The 19,910-nt window shown below is 39.1% G+C and overlaps 2 protein-coding genes across 2 annotated transcripts; one reads left to right on the top strand and one right to left on the bottom strand.

Moving 5' to 3' along the window:
- Nucleotides 1-658: 658 nt before the first annotated feature.
- Nucleotides 659-18,016, bottom strand: LOC134652129 (proline-, glutamic acid- and leucine-rich protein 1-like). The gene is made up of 13 exons (XM_063507297.1): nt 17,906-18,016; nt 17,665-17,812; nt 17,465-17,585; nt 16,920-17,063; nt 16,503-16,645; nt 16,176-16,328; nt 15,572-15,667; nt 14,801-14,954; nt 14,383-14,498; nt 9,123-9,222; nt 6,645-6,824; nt 2,527-2,699; nt 659-1,422 (listed from the first exon to the last, which is right to left on the bottom strand). Exons 1-13 carry the CDS (start codon nt 17,907-17,909, stop codon nt 747-749), a joined length of 2,208 nt encoding a protein of 735 aa, XP_063363367.1. The 5' UTR covers nt 17,910-18,016; the 3' UTR covers nt 659-746.
- Nucleotides 18,017-18,229: 213 nt separating this feature from the next.
- On the top strand, nt 18,230-19,414 carry LOC134652517 (phosducin-like protein). Its single transcript, XM_063507713.1, has one exon. The coding sequence runs from the start codon at nt 18,457-18,459 to the stop codon at nt 19,255-19,257; it is 801 nt and encodes a 266-aa protein (XP_063363783.1). The 5' UTR covers nt 18,230-18,456; the 3' UTR covers nt 19,258-19,414.
- The last annotated feature ends 496 nt before the right edge of the window (nt 19,415-19,910 follow it).

The following is a 19,910-nucleotide window of genomic DNA, read 5'->3' as shown; positions in this document are numbered from 1 at the left end:
TAAATAAGTAAATTTCATTATTTACCATTACAAATATATCAACATAAAATCATGTGTTTTATTCGTATTAGTCTTATTACATATAAAATTGTGATGCATCTATAGCACAAACAAGGCGTATCATACTATCTCTTTCATCCGTATTTTCTGCCTTCGTTATTCAGTAGGTTTCTTTTCTCCTTGCCATGCCTTTCTCCCTAATTCAATAGGCTGACCATGAGGCTGACTATAGATGGTCAACCAAATCTTGTCAGTAAAAAAAAGCCTAATTTTCTATGGAACGGTATCCCATCGCGCCTACATTTTTCAAATTTGCCGCCTTTTTCTACTGACAAGATTTGGTTGACCATCTATATTTGTGAGTGTCAGACAAGTGTCAGATTGTAATGGGCTGAGAAAGTAAAAAAGGAATTTTGTAGATCAGTTTATTAATTCAGCTTTACAAGCTATTAAGCTTAACCGTGGCGGCCTACAGTTCATCTTATTGGCACCAGTTACAAACAAATACTTATAAGGACGCATTTCATAAAGCTACAAGTTACAAAATGTAAAGTGGCAACATCGGTATTGGTCAAGAGCGTATCAAACGCCATTTTACGCGGTGTATAGGTTCCACATTCGATGTGAAGATCCACCTCACAACTGTAAACTTGTCGCTTTTTAAAATAGGGTCCACATAGCAGATGTAAATAAGTATTTCATAGTAAATTTTTAAACGAAATTCTATACTTAACAATAACATTAAATCAAGCTTGCGTAACATTATCATCATTGACTTCGTCAACGAAGTCCGCCAGCATATCATCCACAGACACCCCCTCATTAGACACCGCCATTTTAACAGTAACACTGCCTTCCACTTCTTGTTTCTCAGGCGATTTTACCGGCGACTTGACTCCATTGACCTTAGGTTCTTTATCAATATTATCTTCTTCAGGCGTAACTGCAACCTGTCCACAAGTAATATGAACGTCGTCTGTATCATTAGTATCGGGCAAATTCTCATCTTCTAAATTCTCAAGCACCGCCACCGACTTTCCTGTATTAGGGTAATCGTAGCCAACTTCATTTGATTTCCCGGACAGACTGTCTCCGTCTACTGTGTCTATTGGCATTTGTGTTGTCGCTTCATGAATGTTCCTAACCGGTGTATCAACTTTTTCATCTTCCGTTGACATGTCAGGTTTGTCAAAATCTTTGGTCGATATCTCATGTATATCAGCATGTACAACTATACTTTCTTCGGGTTGATGGGTTTCCATGGGTACTTCTTCGACGTCTTCGGAGTCGGAGTCGCAGATTTGTACGGAGTGCTCGGAGGAGCTGCTGAGGCTGATCTTGTCGTCGTCGACGCGGGCCTTTTTGATGGCGGGCTCTTCCGGTTCCGGAGCGTCTTCAATGTCGCAGGTTTCTGGTGGTACTCTGAAAATACAAACAATTAATGTCTTAAAATTGTTAATAGTTGTATTTTGCACTTGCAATATTTTTGATAAAATTGATTGTCTGTGGTACGTATTTGCGATTCAGTAATGGTGAAAATCAACGGTCAGATCCTAGCGGTAAGGAGTTTAACCCCAGCTCGTACCGATATTTTTTTTTGGATATCATTGCACATATCAATACTATTTTACCAATTTCGGTGAAGGCACGAAACGTGAGGATGAGGGACTAATCCCGCTAAGGTCTAGATTCCCCTTTGGGTTGCAAAGTTAGATGACAGCCACATTCGTAAGAACTAGGGCCAATAATATAAGGATAATGACTTTAGGAATCAACCGTGAAAACGCCAAGATAAAGAGGAAATATTGGCAGGAAAGTACAAATGACAGGGTTGAGTGGAGGAGAGGAGGGGAGGCCTTTGCCCAGCAGTGGGACACTAAACCAGGTTAACAAAAAACCGGCCAAGTGCGAGTCGGACTCGCCCATGAAGGGTTCCGTATTTAGGCGATTTATGACGTATAAAAAAAAAACTACTTACTAGATCTCGTTCAAACCAATTTTCGGTGGAAGTTTACATGGTAATGTACATCATATATTTTTTTTAGTTTTATCATTCTCTTATTTTAGAAGTTACAGGGGGGGGGGGGACACACATTTTACCACTTTGGAAGTGTCTCTCGCGCAAACTATTCAGTTTAGAAAAAAATGATATTAGAAACCTCAATATCATTTTTGAAGACCTATCCATAGATACCCCACACGTATGGGTTTGATGAAAAAAAAATTTTTTGAGTTTCAGTTCGAAGTATGGGGAACCCCAAAAATTTATTGTTTTTTTTTTCTATTTTTGTGTGAAAATCTTAATGCGGTTCACAGAATACATCTACTTACCAAGTTTCAACAGTATAGTTCTTATAGTTTCGGAGAAAAGTGGCTGTGACATACGGACGGACAGACAGACGGACAGACAGACAGACAGACAGACATGACGAATCTATAAGGGTTCCGTTTTTTGCCATTTGGCTACGGAACCCTAAAAAAAAGAGGAAATATATACATATAAGTTACGAGTAAGTATGAACTAACTTATCAGCTCCCAGCAATGACTCAAGCGCCTCCCTGTTCCTTCTGGAGATCCTTCTCTTCTCTTCTACGTCCTTCTGTTCAGTCTGCGTGTCGGCGGCGAAGCTGAGCGACGGCGGCGAGCAGTGGAGATGCAGCCTTATGTCCAGGAGGGCTTGAGTGCAGAACTTGGAGATCTGTGGAAAAAAGGTGCAATATTTGTGTTAGGGCATAGCATAGACTAGGAATCCTCTAGACGGAGTTTAGAGCAATTATTTCATGAAACCGATGCTGCCAAAAATACTGAGGTGCGGGGGACGAGGTGAGCGAGCCCCGTGCCGTGATTGGTCCGTTCAAAGACACGGACGTCACACAAAGACACTTTGATTCGAAGATGGAGTAAAACTATCGTATATTTGTGGCAGAGGGGGTAGCGTTACTATGCTCAGTCTGGAGGATGTCTTGTCTGTGGGGCACAGAATAAATAATAGTATTAGGTACTGAAGATTCACTCTCTAACAAAGCGCGTCTATTACGACAGATATGACCGCTAGGTGGCGCAAGCGCGAGCAGGCGTCCGTTCCGTAACGGTGCGCGGCACCTACTATGGCTAGACACCATGGTCTTCTTTTTCCAGCGTGACACAAGCCTACGTCACAATAACATTGCCACTTTATATAGTGTTATCGCATATTATATAGCGCTGTCGCACGATGACGCAGGAGTCTCGTGTCAGTCACGTGGTCGGAAGAGAGTACCAGGCGGAGTATATTATTATACCATGCTAGACACCAAACTTGGTGTGGGTCGCATGTACTCGTAGCGACGCGACGAAATCGCGAAGTGAGCCTCGCGTTAGGATCAATTTGTAAATTAAAAATTGTATTCTTTAATTTACGCATATTACAATGCATCTCGGTTTCAATTTTTACGATATTTTATCTTACTTTCCACAGATGACACTGTACAGTTAGGAGTTTGAGGAAAACCTACAGAAAACAATAAAATAGTACATTATTGTCGAGGTTCGGAAGTAGCTATTACTGAATCGCGATTAGAAAGGGATTGAGATAGCTGTCAGAAACAGAAAAAAAATCACTACTATAAATATACGAGACTATTGAAAAAATGTATTGATAAAGCACAAAAAATTAGTACCAGCAAACACCTCATGTATAGTAAAAATAAGTGTAAAGCATCATGGCAAATAATAAAAAGAGAAACTGAAGACTTCAGATTACCCCAATATATTGATAAAATAACTGTCAATGACAAAGTTATATCCAACCCAGCTGAAACAGCATTAAACTTTAATAGACACTACATTGATATCACACATACTAAATGCTGTCCCAATATAAATCGCAGCTGCTTACAGATAAATACATTTCAAAATAGTATTTTCCTAAATCCGGTTTCTGAAAGCGAAATGAACAAAATAATTTCGTCATTAAACGACACAAAGGCCGTCGGATATGATGAAATCAGCACAACTGTAATAAAAAAATGCAGATGGCACCTTATTCCTGTTCTGACTTTTCTAACTAACTGGTCGTTAGAATGCGGACAGTTCCCAGAAGTCTTGAAGTCATCTATAATAAAACCACTTTATAAAAAAAATAACAGAATGCATATGGAAAACTATCGACCTATAACACTAGTGCCGATCTTTTCTAAAATATTTGAAAAGTGTATGCACACTCGGTTGACGGAATACTTTAACAAGTTTAACGTGATTAGACTTGAACAAAACGGATTCCAAAAGAACAAATCGACGACATTAGCAGGGTTTAATTTGGTCCATTATATTTCTAAAAGCTTAGATGAGTCGAACCGCACAACGGCGGTCTTTATAGATATGACTAAAGCGTTTGACTTCGTTAATCATTCACTCCTATTGCAAAAATTAGAACTGTATGGAATTAGAGGACCTGCTCTAGATTGGTTAAAAACATATCTAGAAAACAGAACCCAATGTGTTGAAATAACTAGTCTCAATAAACAAAACGAGGAAACTGTACATCGATCAGAATTTATACGCAACGAATATGGCGTTCCTCAAGGAAGTGTGCTGGGCCCCCTGTTATTCAACATCTATATAAATGAATTGCCTGACGTGGTTCCATGCAAATCAGTTCTATTCGCAGATGACATCTCAATAATCATTACCGCGGAAAAAAATGAAATTAACGAGGAATATAAAAATAAAATAAATAGAATTCTGGAATTATTAATTAATTGGTTAAAACAACAAAATTTAGAAATTAACATAAGTAAAACTAATGCCGTACAATTTTATATAAAAAAAGAAATTAGTAATGCGTTATATTTGAATTATGATCAAGAAATAATTAATGAAGTGAATGATGTGACATTTTTAGGTTTAAAACTTGATGCTTCCTTAAATTGGGATTCTCAAATTGAAAGTGTTTGTAGCAAAGTCAATAGATTTGTGTATGTGCTAAGTAGGTTAAGACGCACTGCTACCCTGGAAGCGACCTTGGCTGCTTACCATGGTTATGTTAGCTCTCAACTAAGATACGGACTAATTCTGTGGGGTAACTGTACAAACTTTGAAAGGGCGTTCATAGCCCAAAAGAAATGTATAAGGGCAATATGTGGTGTGGCCCCAGATGAATCTTGTAAGCCCATTTTTGTAAAACTAAATATATTGCCACTGCCTTGTCTATATATTTTAGAGGTTTGCGTCTTTGTTAAAAAACATATGGATCTTTTTAAAACGGCTAAAGAAGTATACCCTCGAAACACTAGAAACCCTGAAAGGCTGGCAGACGATTACATTCCAAGGACTGCATTTTTCTCAAAGCAGTGCTATATAATGTGTAAAAAATTGTTTAACAAGTTACCGCCGGAAATTCAACGACTACCTTTTAACAGCTTTCGAAAAAGTGTAGCAGAATTGTTGCGGAAAAAACAGTATTATAATGTAGGGTATGTAATGTAGGGACGTTTCTTTTAGACAACTTAAACGAAGTAAATCTAATAAAAAATGTACATCAAGTTATTGTTTCTGGTCATTAATTAATTATTATTTATATTTTGACATTATATTTCGATTTTATTCTTGATTTTATTTTACTTTTTAGTTCTGGTTGTTGTTTTAGCTATAATTTGTAAATAAAATTGTTATTTAATAAAATAATGTAGATTTAGGCTAGCTTGTAAGATTTGCATGCTGTGCATGGACGGCTAAAAGGACGGACTTAAATATAACGTACCAACTTTTTTTTTGTAACTCCTTTTTTTGCAAATAAATGATTATGAATTATGAATATGTCAATCCATATTGATTTTGACGTAAGTGTATGGAAATCTGTTATTTCTAATCCCTTTCTGATCGCGGCATGATAATACTTGCTGGCTGAGGATTCGTTTTAAATGGACGACCTTGGGAGTCCGTTTAATTGAATCCGAAGCCGGCGAGTAGCCTTCCAGCCGAGTCATATATAGTGCTTTTCTCAAAAATGGTGCAAGAAATAGAAATATTTTACAGAACTTACAGAAGCAACGTTCTAATTTTCACAGAAAAATACAACCATTAAAAAAATTTGCTTGCCGCCTTTAAAAAAAAAAGAAGTGTATTTTTCTGCTGAAAATACGCCAACCTATTTGAGACACCTAAATAGTCGCGGTACCAACATTTAGCCTGTAACAGACGATCGCACCGCACCGCGACCTTGGAGCGTCGCACCCATAAGTGAGAGCGAGAAACAGATATCTTTCTCCCTCTCACTTATGGGTGAAACAGATATCTCTTTCTCGCTCTCACTTATGGGTGAAACAGATATCTCTTTCTCGTTCTCACTTATGGGTGCGACGCTCCAAGGTCGCGGTGCGGTGCGATAGTCTGTTATAGGCTTTATAATAATAAGTGCTGATCATCTGTTTGGCTGTTTAAGGGACCTATGCCTTCATTTGATATGGCCATTTAAAGTTTTAAAAAGTTTGGAACTCGTTAAATAATGGAATTTGTATGCGACATTGCAGTCCCGAAATCGAGACTGCAATGTTTTTAACTTTTTAATTTTTTGAATGACCATAAACTACGCACTTCGCGACCTATTTTTTAACCGGCAACGTCGACTTTGCCGTCCATTTTTGAGAAAAAAAACATCCCTTACCTCTGTACACTGGCTATTGATGGAGGTACTGTACAGCTGCAGGCAGTACTGTGTCGGGGGCGGCACGCCGGGCGGGGCGCTCTTCCTGGAGGCCTCCAGAGCCCGGAGCAGCGCGAGGCCGCGCGGGCTGCTGCGGGAGGCCAGGCGGAAGCACGAGCGGACTAGCAGCTCGTGGAACACCTACAACAAATATTTTTTTTATACCACATAGGTGGCAAACAAGCATACGGGCCGCCTGATGGTAAGCAGTCACCGTAGCCTATGGACGCCTGCAACTCCAGAGGTGATACATGCGCGTTGCCGACCTTTTTTTAAAAACCTGTACACTCCTTTTTTGAAGAACCCCATATGGTAGACCCTCGGGAAAACCTCGGAAGGGAGCTCGTTCCGCAGTCGGAGCGTCCGCGGGAGGAAACTCCTCTTAAACCGCACAGTACGCGACCATTTAGGTTCTAGGGTGTGTGGATGAACACCCTGCCGATGGCGAGCGGTACAACCTACCTACCTACCTACAAAAAATATTTTTCACCTCAGCAGCTCGAACAAGGGTACTTTGCTACTTAAAAACAGTGAGCAAAATCGCATTTTGCTCACTGAGTGAGACAAAATGAGCAAAATACGATTTTGCTCACTCAGTGAGCAAAATTCGATTTTGCTCACTGTTTTTAAGTAGCAAAGTACCCTTGTTCGAGCTGCTGAGGTGAGAATTTAATTGTTGGTATATCTTAAGAAAACATGAGTGAATAGAGGTAAGTGATGAAGAAGGAATACATTTTTCGGGTTCTCTAATATGTTCTCACTGCTGAGGTGAAAAATTTTGTGTACTACACGAGATCAAAGTTATTTACATCTCGTGCGCTTTTGAGTCCCTTACTACGCTCAAGATTCTAAATTAGATTCACTCGCTACGCTCGTGAATCTATTATAGAATCTTTCGCTTGCACGGGACTCAAAATAAGCACTCGAAGAAATATCAAACTTTGATCTCTTGTTGTACAAATAACTATTAATACCTACAATCACGCTCTTAATTTTTCTTATTTAGACGCTGGGTGCTCACACTGCTCACTATTGAGTCTTTAAAAGATCCCCCAGATCTTTAAAAGAGGCCCCAGGCCCGTATCTCAAAATATTGTAACTTGTAATACGAGTGGAAGTCCTTTGGCCCGTTTATCAAAAGCTAGTAACTTGTAATACGAGTGGTAGTCCCTTTCTAACAAAAGCTGTCAAAAAGTGACATTCGCGGGGGCTGCTGCGGGAGGCCAGTGGGCCGATTTTTTAATTTCGATCACTCGATTTCGTCACCTGAAAATCGGTGGAAAACGGCGAAATGCTGATTTTTGAAATACGAGTGATAGAAATTGGGAATCTAGTGGTGTTGACCACTCGTTTTCAATTCTATAAGTAGAATTTACATGACTAGTAGTGGAGATATTACTGAACGAAATACGCGATATCGAGCGGTCGAATTTCAAAAATCGGCCCCCAGGTGGAAGCACGAGCGGACAAGCAGTTCGTGGAACACCTACAACAAATATATAAATTCAGTTCCGCCCATATTTTTTGTTATTTAAGCCGTGTCCAGACGGGCTGATCAAATCGACCGATTTGATCAGGAAAATAATTGGCGCCAATCTCATCTAGCGTCCACGCGTACACAATTTAATCACCGATTTTAAAATCCCGGCTTCTAACTTCGAAAATTGGCATTTTTGTGTCCGCACCTGCGGATTTGAACAGGGAATCAAATTGGCGTTTGCGTCATTGACAATTTCATCAGATTGGCGAAAAATCGTCTCGTCTGAACTCCACTTTACATGCCGGGAGCTCACTAATATAGATGGTCAAGCAGATCTTGTCAGTAGAAAAAGGCGGCAAATTTGAAAAATGTAGGCGCGAAGGGATATGGTCCCATAGAAAATTTGAATTTCGCGCCTTTTTCTACTGACAAGATTTGCTTGACCATCTATATGTCTTTATTAACTTTCGAATGAAGGTCTGACAGTTTTAACTCAACTCCAGCCGATAGAAAAGAAACCTTTGCATTCAAACATTTTGCCTGCTTAGCTACTTTAGTAGTCTATTAGAAAAAAAAACCGGCCAAGTGCGAGTCGGACAAGGTGTTTACAACACGAAGGGTTCCGTACCATTACGCAAAAAAACGGCAAAAAATCACGTCTGTTGTATGGGAACCCCACTTAAATATTGTTTTTTTCCAGTTTTAGTATTTGTTGTTATAGCGCCAACAGAAATAAATCATCTGTGAACATTTCAACGTTCATGAGAGAGATATCACGGTTCATGACATACAGCCTCAACAGCCTGGTGACAGAGACGAACAGTGGAGTTTTAGTAATAGGGTAGGGTCGGGGAGTAATAGGGGTAGGGTAGAGGTAGAGGGGGGGGGGGGGTAGGGTAGGGTAGGGTTTTTACCCTTTCGGTACGGAACCCTAAAGATAACTATAATTAATGATTTACCTTATGAGTGGCCGGCTTGAGGTATATCCCGCAGACCGTCAGGAACGTCTCCGTACACTCCAACGCCGCTATAGTCGTTTGCTCGTTAGACTCCGCACACCTTCAAAAGTACGTATAAAAGTATTATAAATTAGAAAATTGGTCAGATAAAATGAACGCTCAATAGTACAATGGAAAATGAAATGATTTCAAAAGAAAAGATTTCAATTGTATTTTTGTAAAATCATGATTTTGTTTTGACCGCCACAGTTAGCCATATTCAAAATAAGCCTTCGTGCATTCGATTAAGCATTACTATTGTATAGTCAAAAGTTTAAATTTCAAAACCGTAATAAGTACAATACCCGTTGCTCCGCGTATTTTGAACTTTTTGAAGCATGAGTCATGCTTATGTTTCTTAAACAAAATAGGACCGTAATACTAATAAAATAGAGTCCAAATCAGTCGAGAAAGTCGACTTACGTCGTAGTTTTGTTGATTGCACCGGGTGCGTAGTTCGCGAATATGAAGCTCTGTTGTAACATGTCTCATGCTTGTTTCTTGAAATAGAACCATAATACTTATGGAATAGAGTTGAAATTAGTAGAGCAAGTCGGGTTCACTTACGTCGTAGTTTTGTTGATTGCACCGGCAGCGTAGTTCGCGATGGAGCTCTGTTGCAACATGACTCGTGCTTGTTTCTTGAAATAGAACCATAATACTTATGAAATAGAGTTGAAATTAGTAGAGCAAGTCGGGTTCACTTACGTCGTAGTTTTGTTGTTTGCACCGGGAGCGTAGTTCGCGATGGAGCTCTGTTATAATCAGACCCCGGACTTTTGTCGCAATGACGTCACAATAGGGTAGTCTGGGGAGTTAATGGAGCGGTGTTAATTAATACGCCTTTGTTAATTAAATTAAAAAATCAGGCATCCACGGTATAAATTACCTATAAGTTAATTGTCAATTGATTGTTGATACATCGATATCGACGTTGTTCTTTCGTTAACTGACTCTCCGTAACAGATCAAGAGTTTTTTTAAATGACTCGCGGTTAGGCTACGTCTTCTATCAGAACATATCCACTTCAAAAAGGAAAGCTTCTATCCACCTCGATGGGATGTTATTGCTGCATATTTGAAAAGTTTGTTATCAAAGCAGGATTTATAAAGGTTGCTTGGATTTATTTGTATTGACTTATATGTAATTTATATCGTGAATGCCTGATTATTAAATTTTAATGAACACAGCCGTATTAATTAACACCGTTCCATTTACTCCCCAAACTACCCTATTGTGACGTCATTGCGACAAAAGTCCGCGGTCTAGTTATAATTATAACATGACTCGTGCTTGTTTCTTGAAATAGAACCATAATACTTTTGGAATAGAGTTGAAATTAGTAGAGCAGGTCGGGTTCACTTACGTCGTAGTTTTGTTGTTTGCACCGGGAGCGTAGTTCGCGATGGAGCTCTGTTGCAACATGACTCATGCTTATATTTCTTAAACAAAATAGGACCGTAATACTTATGGAATAGAGTTGAAATTAGTAGAGCAAGTCGGGTTCACTTACGTCGTAGTTTTGTTATTTGCACCGGGAGCGTAGTTCGCGATGGAGCCCTGTTATAACGTGACTCATGCTTGTTTCTTGAAATAGAACCATAATACTTATGGAATAGAGTTGAAATTAGTATAGCAAGTCGGGTTCACTTACGTCGTAGTTTTGTTGTTTGCGCCGGGAGCGTAGTTCGCGATGGAGCTCTGTTGCAACATGACTCATGCTTATATTTCTTAAACAAAATAGGACCGTAATACTTATGGAATAGAGTTGAAATTAGTAGAGCAAGTCGGGTTCACTTACGTCGTAGTATTGTTGTTTGCACCGGGAGCGTAGTTCGCGATGGAGCTCTGTTGCAACATGACTCATGCTTATATTTCTTAAACAAAATAGGACCGTAATACTTATGGAATAGAGTTGAAATTAGTAGAGCAAGTCGGGTTCACTTACGTCGTAGTTTTGTTGTTTGCACCGGGAGCGTAGTTCGCGATGGAGCTCTGTTGCAACATGACTCATGCTTATATTTCTTAAACAAAATAGGACCGTAATACTTATGGAATAGAGTTGAAATTAGTAGAGCAAGTCGGGTTCACTTACGTCGTAGTATTGTTGTTTGCACCGGGAGCGTAGTTCGCGATGGAGCTCTGTTGCAACATGACTCATGCTTATATTTCTTAAACAAAATAGGACCGTAATACTTATGGAATAGAGTTGAAATTAGTATAGCAAGTCGGGTTCACTTACGTCGTAGTTTTGTTGTTTGCGCCGGGAGCGTAGTTCGCGATGGAGCTCTGTTGCAACATGACTCATGCTTATATTTCTTAAACAAAATAGGACCGTAATACTTATGGAATAGAGTTGAAATTAGTAGAGCAAGTCGGGTTCACTTACGTCGTAGTATTGTTGTTTGCGCCGGGAGCGTAGTTCGCGATGGAGCTCTGTTGCAACATGACTCATGCTTATATTTCTTAAACAAAATAGGACCGTAATACTTATGGAATAGAGTTGAAATTAGTATAGCAAGTCGGGTTCACTTACGTCGTAGTTTTGTTGTTTGCACCGGGAGCGTAGTTCGCGATGGAGCTCTGTTGTAACATGACTCGTGCTTGTTTCTTGAAATAGAACCATAATACTTTTGGAATAGAGTTGAAATTAGTAGAGCAGGTCGGGTTCACTTACGTCGTAGTTTTGTTGTTTGCACCGGGAGCGTAGTTCGCGATGGAGCCCTGTTGCAACATGACTCGTGCTTGTTTCTTGAAATAGAACCATAATACTTTTGGAATAGAGTTGAAATTAGTAGAGCAGGTCGGGTTCACTTACGTCGTAGTTTTGTTGTTTGCACCGGGAGCGTAGTTCGCGATGGAGCTCTGTTGCAACATGACTCGTGCTTGTTTCTTGAAATAGAACCATAATACTTATGGAATAGAGTTGAAATTAGTAGAGCAAGTCGGGTTCACTTACGTCGTAGTATTGTTGTTTGCACCGGGAGCGTAGTTCGCGATGGAGCTCTGTTGCAACATGACTCGTGCTTGTTTCTTGAAATAGAACCATAATACTTATGGAATAGAGTTGAAATTAGTAGAGCAAGTCGGGTTCACTTACGTCGTAGTTTTGTTGTTTGCGCCGGGAGCGTAGTTCGCGATGGAGCTCTGTTGCAACATGACTCGTGCTTGTTTCTTGAAATAGAACCATAATACTTATGGAATAGAGTTGAAATTAGTAGAGCAAGTCGGGTTCACTTACGTCGTAGTTTTGTTGTTTGCACCGGGAGCGTAGTTCGCGATGGAGCTCTGTTGTAACATGACTCGTGCTTGTTTCTTGAAATAGAACCATAATACTTATGGAATAGAGTTGAAATTAGTAGAGCAAGTCGGGTTCACTTACGTCGTAGTATTGTTGTTTGCGCCGGGAGCGTAGTTCGCGATGGAGCTCTGTTGCAACATGACTCATGCTTATATTTCTTAAACAAAATAGGACCGTAATACTTATGGAATAGAGTTGAAATTAGTATAGCAAGTCGGGTTCACTTACGTCGTAGTTTTGTTGTTTGCACCGGGAGCGTAGTTCGCGATGGAGCTCTGTTGTAACATGACTCGTGCTTGTTTCTTGAAATAGAACCATAATACTTTTGGAATAGAGTTGAAATTAGTAGAGCAGGTCGGGTTCACTTACGTCGTAGTTTTGTTGTTTGCACCGGGAGCGTAGTTCGCGATGGAGCCCTGTTGCAACATGACTCGTGCTTGTTTCTTGAAATAGAACCATAATACTTTTGGAATAGAGTTGAAATTAGTAGAGCAGGTCGGGTTCACTTACGTCGTAGTTTTGTTGTTTGCACCGGGAGCGTAGTTCGCGATGGAGCTCTGTTGCAACATGACTCGTGCTTGTTTCTTGAAATAGAACCATAATACTTATGGAATAGAGTTGAAATTAGTAGAGCAAGTCGGGTTCACTTACGTCGTAGTATTGTTGTTTGCACCGGGAGCGTAGTTCGCGATGGAGCTCTGTTGCAACATGACTCGTGCTTGTTTCTTGAAATAGAACCATAATACTTATGGAATAGAGTTGAAATTAGTAGAGCAAGTCGGGTTCACTTACGTCGTAGTTTTGTTGTTTGCGCCGGGAGCGTAGTTCGCGATGGAGCTCTGTTGCAACATGACTCGTGCTTGTTTCTTGAAATAGAACCATAATACTTATGGAATAGAGTTGAAATTAGTAGAGCAAGTCGGGTTCACTTACGTCGTAGTTTTGTTGTTTGCACCGGGAGCGTAGTTCGCGATGGAGCTCTGTTGTAACATGACTCGTGCTTGTTTCTTGAAATAGAACCATAATACTTATGGAATAGAGTTGAAATTAGTAGAGCAAGTCGGGTTCACTTACGTCGTAGTATTGTTGTTTGCGCCGGGAGCGTAGTTCGCGATGGAGCTCTGTTGTAACATGACTCGTGCTTGTTTCTTGAAATAGAACCATAATACTTATGGAATAGAGTTGAAATTAGTAGAGCAAGTCGGGTTCACTTACGTCGTAGTTTTGTTGTTTGCACCGGGAGCGTAGTTCGCGATGGAGCTCTGTTGTAACATGACTCGTGCTTGTTTCTTGAAATAGAACCATAATACTTATGGAATAGAGTTGAAATTAGTAGAGCAAGTCGGGTTCACTTACGTCGTAGTATTGTTGTTTGCACCGGGAGCGTAGTTCGCGATGGAGCTCTGTTGCAACATGACTCGTGCTTGTTTCTTGAAATAGAACCATAATACTTATGGAATAGAGTTGAAATTAGTAGAGCAAGTCGGGTTCACTTACGTCGTAGTTTTGTTGTTTGCACCGGGAGCGTAGTTCGCGATGGAGCTCTGTTGCAACATGACTCGTGCTTGTTTCTTGAAATAGAACCATAATACTTATGGAATAGAGTTGAAATTAGTAGAGCAAGTCGGGTTCACTTACGTCGTAGTTTTGTTGTTTGCACCGGGAGCGTAGTTCGCGATGGAGCTCTGTTGCAACATGACTCGTGCTTGTTTCTTGAAATAGAACCATAATACTTATGGAATAGAGTTGAAATTAGTAGAGCAAGTCGGGTTCACTTACGTCGTAGTTTTGTTGTTTGCACCGGGAGCGTAGTTCGCGATGGAGCTCTGTTGCAACATGACTCGTGCTTGTTTCTTGAAATAGAACCATAATACTTATGGAATAGAGTTGAAATTAGTAGAGCAAGTCGGGTTCACTTACGTCGTAGTATTGTTGTTTGCACCGGGAGCGTAGTTCGCGATGGAGCCCTGTTGCAACATGACTCGTGCTTGTTTCTTCTTCTGCTTCTTAGAGAGGTTGCGCGGTGGATTGTTCATCTAAAGACAATTTTAAACGTTTGTAATTAATTGAAAATTATAATCAACAAATTGGGTAAGTTTTTTGCTAAATACAGTGCATTTTGTATAGAATATTTCATAAGTGAAGTGACATAAACTAAGCGTTTTTGTGTCAAGTGGCAAAGCTGTTGTACGCTGTGTTTACAATCTTACGTAGGTCAGGTAGCTTAGTTTCATCCTACCGTCAGTTTATAATTTAGGTGTTTACCGAGATTGTAAAATGTAAACTGACGAGTAAACACATAAGATTTAAGGTGACATGTATATTACATAAGACTCACTGTGAGTTGCACAGTGTGCGCCTGCGGAGTGACGTCACCGGCTATGTGCGCGACCAGCTGGTCGTGCCAGCCGCGGGCGCGCACCGGCGCGCGGTGACAGCGCAGGCAGCTCAGCCAAGTGGATAGGCTGTTGTACGCTGTGACGCGAACACCGCTGAAATAGTTATTTACGATACAAGTGCGGAAAAGAGGAAATTCGAAACGAGTGGCGATAAATTAAAACACGACCGAAGGGAGTGTTTTAAATCGACACGAGTTGCGAATTACCTATTCGCACGTGTATCGAACAACGTTTTACAGTACATATGGCACTTTAATTTTCGACATCGCACGAAAAGTGCTATTTTACGCACTAGTGCGGAAAAGTAGCCCCATATGTATTGTAAATAACTATTATTGTTAACTCCTTAAACACTAGGATTATTACGAAAAGTTATGGAACGTAGAGGTAAATAAAAACCGCCATTCGAATAATTAGGAATAATATTTCAAAAGTAGTTTTTATAAGTGGTATAATACATTGTGGGACAGATCACTTAAAGTTATTCAGTTTAAACTGCTTAATTTCTATAGTAATTTATGTAAATAACTTTTTAAGTAGGTATGTCATGTAGGTGTAGGATATGGCGAAGCTGTACAGCTTTATTTTCGGAGAAGAATATAGGTTTTAAGTTTCGCTAAATAAGAAAGTGATAGGAATCGAATTGTATGAAAAAAAAAAAATAGAAAAAAAAAGTTTTTTCTTTTAAATTGGTCTGATAATAATATTACCTGGTTTGTTCATTTTGATTTTCTGAGCTCCACCGCAGCGTCTGCATCACGCATTTGAAGACTAGAGGCGAGAACGGTATCAGATTTGACCCCAAACTGTAATAGAAAAGGTTTAGCTTGTTAGAAATATTAGTTTTTCAGTTTCAGAGCATCAGATTTATTCACCAAGGCTTTTTCTTTTAATAGATCAATAGACGTTACTCTTCATTTTAATTCGAACACGCATAAATGATGAGGACAAAATTACATCTAAATAAACATCAAAGATTGTCAGCATGCAGAAACAAATAATTCATGAACAGTACTATTAACTGTTAATGAATTATTTGTTTCTGCATTTCAGATTTTTTATTATTATTACATGTAATCCTATTTAAATGACTCTCACTCCCGTCATTTGGAAAACAAATCATAATTTAGGATCCATTTACGAGTCGAAAATGTTCGTTTACGGTCTACGCATGTCATTGGGGTATATTTAATTGACATTGGTAGGTATAAAGAAGTCTGTGTTGTACGGAACAGGGTAATGTTTTCAAAATGGCGGGCGTTGCGAGCCTTGCTTATTGCACGTCTTAATTTTCTCTTGTCTACAAAAACGTACCAAACCACGAGAGCGTCCAGCGTTCTGAGAGCCTGTTTCTTAACGGTGGCTACTAACTGAGAGCTCTGTGCGTCCGCGCTCGCGCCGAGAGCCCTGATGATTGCATCTAGAACAATCTGTGGCCGCACTGGCTTGCCCACTGGGTATATTTCACTGAAAAATTAATAAAACTCTCTCAGAATAATTAAAAATTATTACAATAATGGATAAGTTTAGGAATACTAAATATTACAATAATAAAATAACTATAATATGCCTATTTCTAGATTGTTGAGAAACATTTTTAGCTAATGATGATTGAAAAGTGATAAATACATGTCTACTTACACAAGCATGGCTTGGATGAACACAAACACGTTCCTAAGGCGTGTGCACAGTATGTGTTCCCTGTTCAGTATGCGGTCCTGCCCTGACACTATAGATAGTTCGCTCAAAGTGGACAACAATATTGAGTCTGATGTTATCTTGTTCTGTAAGAAAAAAACATATAAAATAGAACTTTCTAGATGATACTGCTTCTTGCCACCTAAATCCTAAACACAATTGCAACGTTACATTAGTGGTACCTACAGAATAAGACCAAGAAAAAGATGAATTGGGTGCCTTAGGGAATTTATAATTATTTAAAAACAAGGTCATGCTGATGACTCTTAAAGATACCTCTTTGAAAACTTTCTTTTAGACACATTTTTCTTAAGATTTAAACTTTTTAATTTATTTATAGACACCTAAAACTAGTAGTACCTCATGTTCTCCATTGTTTCTGTAAATGTTAGCTGCGTTAGGAAACACCTCTGAGAGGAGAGAATGCACAGCATTGCAGAGGCTGCTCATCAGGTCCCGCCAGCAAACTTTAGGCGTGGCTGCTTTCTCCTGCCCTGGACGCACCTGTAATCAATTTTTTTTTACATACCTACTTCAATTTCAAAGTATGTATAGTCTAGCTCAACACTAAAGGCAGTTGCTGGCAAAAGTTGTACAATAATATTTATTTTTTAAATTTGTAATTATCATTATAAAACTGTTTTTTAACACTCAAACTGAAAATAACAGTTCAATTGGTCAATTTAAGATTGTTTTTGAACAAACATAATGCTAAAATGACAGATTGCTTGGACAGATTACAGAGATATGGTTAATTATTGAAATGTGATCTCGATAAACTTCGTTAACTTGTAACTATTGTACCTTTAGAGTAAGACCTGTACACCAACATGTGTGCAATAAAGATTCTATTCTATTCTAAGTTACATTTTGAGAATAAATACTGTTTATTAATAAAGTCATACCTGCTGTAATACATGAGCACACTTAGCAGCTTCTATTACAGTGTTGTAATTGCTTGAGTCCAAAAAATTGACTATGTACTTTTCTATATTAGCCCGTTGCGAACCACAGAGCTTTGGAAACCTGAAAATAAAGTACGTTGTAGTTGTTTAACGGTTTTAAGGCGTAAAATGTGGAGCTAAGAATAAAGCCAATACTGTACCGGGTTATAACGCTTTCTAGTGCTCGTAGCCATCGCACAGAGTCGCCTTCTTTGTGTTTTGCTAAATTAGGCAAAAACGAGGATAAGGCTTCCTTGGCCGCATCCGCATCGTGAGGATCTAAGTCCCGAACTTTGTTTAAAATTTGACCTGCAAAGAACAGCAAATTAATTCTTGTTTATTAATCAACACACCTTAAAATTAACTTTTCTTAGTAGTCTTCGTAGAAGCAGTGGTACTTACTCATTTCGGTTTATTCTTGTTCGTTTTATTTAAACTTATATTATGTTTTAATCTTTATCGAAAACAAGGTAAACACATTTTATTTTGCTTATTTTGAGGTTATGTGTCATTTGTATTTGTCAATCTGCAATCTGCCAATTTTTAAACATATTTAAGCTACGTTTGTAAATTCTAAGTTTGGCATATCTGTGTTATAAATTAGCTGTTTACATAGAGTCTCAAATAGGTTAACACAATTTGATCTATTCGAGCCCCTAATTAAAACGTTGATTGAATATGAATAATTGAATTAATGAGAAAAGAGAGGGGAGAAAGAGCGTTGCGTTGATTGATTGTTGCGTTGAAAACGGAAAAAAAACCAAACGCTGTGAAAAATTACAAATACAAACAGTTTAGCGCGTGCTTTGTGTAGTGGTTGTTGAATTGAACAATTCATTTTCCTTTTACTCACTGCCCGTTATAATCTTGTTGTTTTCCTCGTCAAGTCCAGTCACTACTAATTGGCGTGAGAGTTTTGTCGTGTTAAACGTGCGTTGTAATTAAGTTTACCCATGGCTACTTTGGACGATAAAATATTGGGTGAGAAGCTGCACAATTACTGCAGTAGCAGCGAAGATGAAGGTTCCGATGAAGAGGACAGCAGGAGCGGTGATGAGGAAGGTAATCCTCCTAAGGCCGAAGCGCCCGAGCCGCCGCCCATCAACAGTTGGTCGGGGTCCGCGAGCAACACGGGCCCTAAAGGTGTCCTGGAGGATTGGAGGCGTTTCAAACAACTAGAAGCTGAAAATCGGAAAGAACTTGAAAAGGAACGTATCGCTTTGGCCAAGAAACTGACTTTAACTGTGAAGCCCGAACGTGAAGAGAAAAAGGATAAAGAACTTGAAGTTCTCGAGGATGAGCTGAATGAATTATTGGACGAAGATTTTCTGCTAAAGTATCAAAAGCAACGGATGCAGGAACTCATGGCTCAAATGAAGAAAACACCGAAATTCGGCAAGGTCGTAACTCTGAAGACTCAAGATGAATTTCTGAACTCTATTGACAAGGAGGACCCTAAAGTGGCGGTTATCATTCACATCTACAACAACAGTTCAATTGCTTGCGGAACTATGGACGGGTGCCTTAACATTTTGGCTGCAGATTACCCGGAGATCAAGTTCTGTCGAATTGCTGTGGACATCACAGGGCTGAGTCGGCATTTCCGCATCGATGGAGTCCCGGCACTGCTTGTATACAAAGGCGGCCAAATTATTGGTAATTTTGTGCAACTTGTCACAGAGTTAGGTAATGATTTCTTTGCTACCGATGTGGAGCGTTTTCTTATAGAATATGGAATGCTTCCAGAGAAATAAATAAATTATAAAGTATAGCTTTAATTTACAGTGTGGTGTCTTAGATTTATTGGAGTGAAACCTCCTTGCTATGTATTTATGACGATAGAAACTCTTCATTTCACTCCCAGTGGACCAGATGTTAATTTATTCATTTTTTGTCACTTGATGCTTGATATGTGTCGGCCAACTATGCCTTGTGAATTTATAGAGAAATTAATTAAGAACTTCATAGTTATTACACATGCTATAGATAGTATGATAAGGCTGTCACTGTTTTTACAACGTTTTTTACCCTTGAATGTCTTTTCTATCTGTAATAAAATCTTAAATTTAACGCAGTTCTTAGTATTATTTCATGGTATACCATGAAGTTCTTGTGAAGCAGAACGGAGACTGATGGGTGTAGGAACTGTGATGTTAATTTCGACCCTATTGAGTTTAAATCCTCTAGATGAGAAGTAAAAAACCAAAAGTAGTAGGCCACAATAGGTGGCAATATCTTTTCTAATAAAATGCCAATGAGGTCTATGTGTCAACTATTGTTTATAGTTGTTTTACAATTTAGTATAAACAGTTTCAGGCATGAAATTTCCCACTGAATTTTGTACTCTATTTCTATAATAGTTAGACTATAAGCTGATAGTGTTTAATTTTACTAACTTATTATGTCA

Source organism: Cydia amplana, chromosome 11 (genome assembly GCF_948474715.1).
Source record: "Cydia amplana chromosome 11, ilCydAmpl1.1, whole genome shotgun sequence".
Taxonomy (NCBI): domain Eukaryota; kingdom Metazoa; phylum Arthropoda; class Insecta; order Lepidoptera; family Tortricidae; genus Cydia; species Cydia amplana.
The sequence above is the reverse complement of the archived record's forward strand: the minus strand, read 5'-3'. Positions and strand labels throughout refer to the sequence as shown.

Bases quoted from the DNA above. Each gene is read 5' to 3' on its own strand.
- LOC134652129 (XM_063507297.1), bottom strand. The intron at 14,955-15,571 runs GTAATATTATTA...TAACTATTTCAG, and splicing joins AATCAAAATGAACAAACCAG to CGGTGTTCGCGTCACAGCGT. The intron at 9,223-14,382 runs GTAAGTGAACCC...GTACTTTTGAAG, and splicing joins GCAAACAACAATACTACGAC to GTGTGCGGAGTCTAACGAGC.
- LOC134652517 (XM_063507713.1), top strand. From the start codon at position 18,457: ATGGCTACTTTGGACGATAAAATATTGGGTGAGAAGCTGCACAATTAC.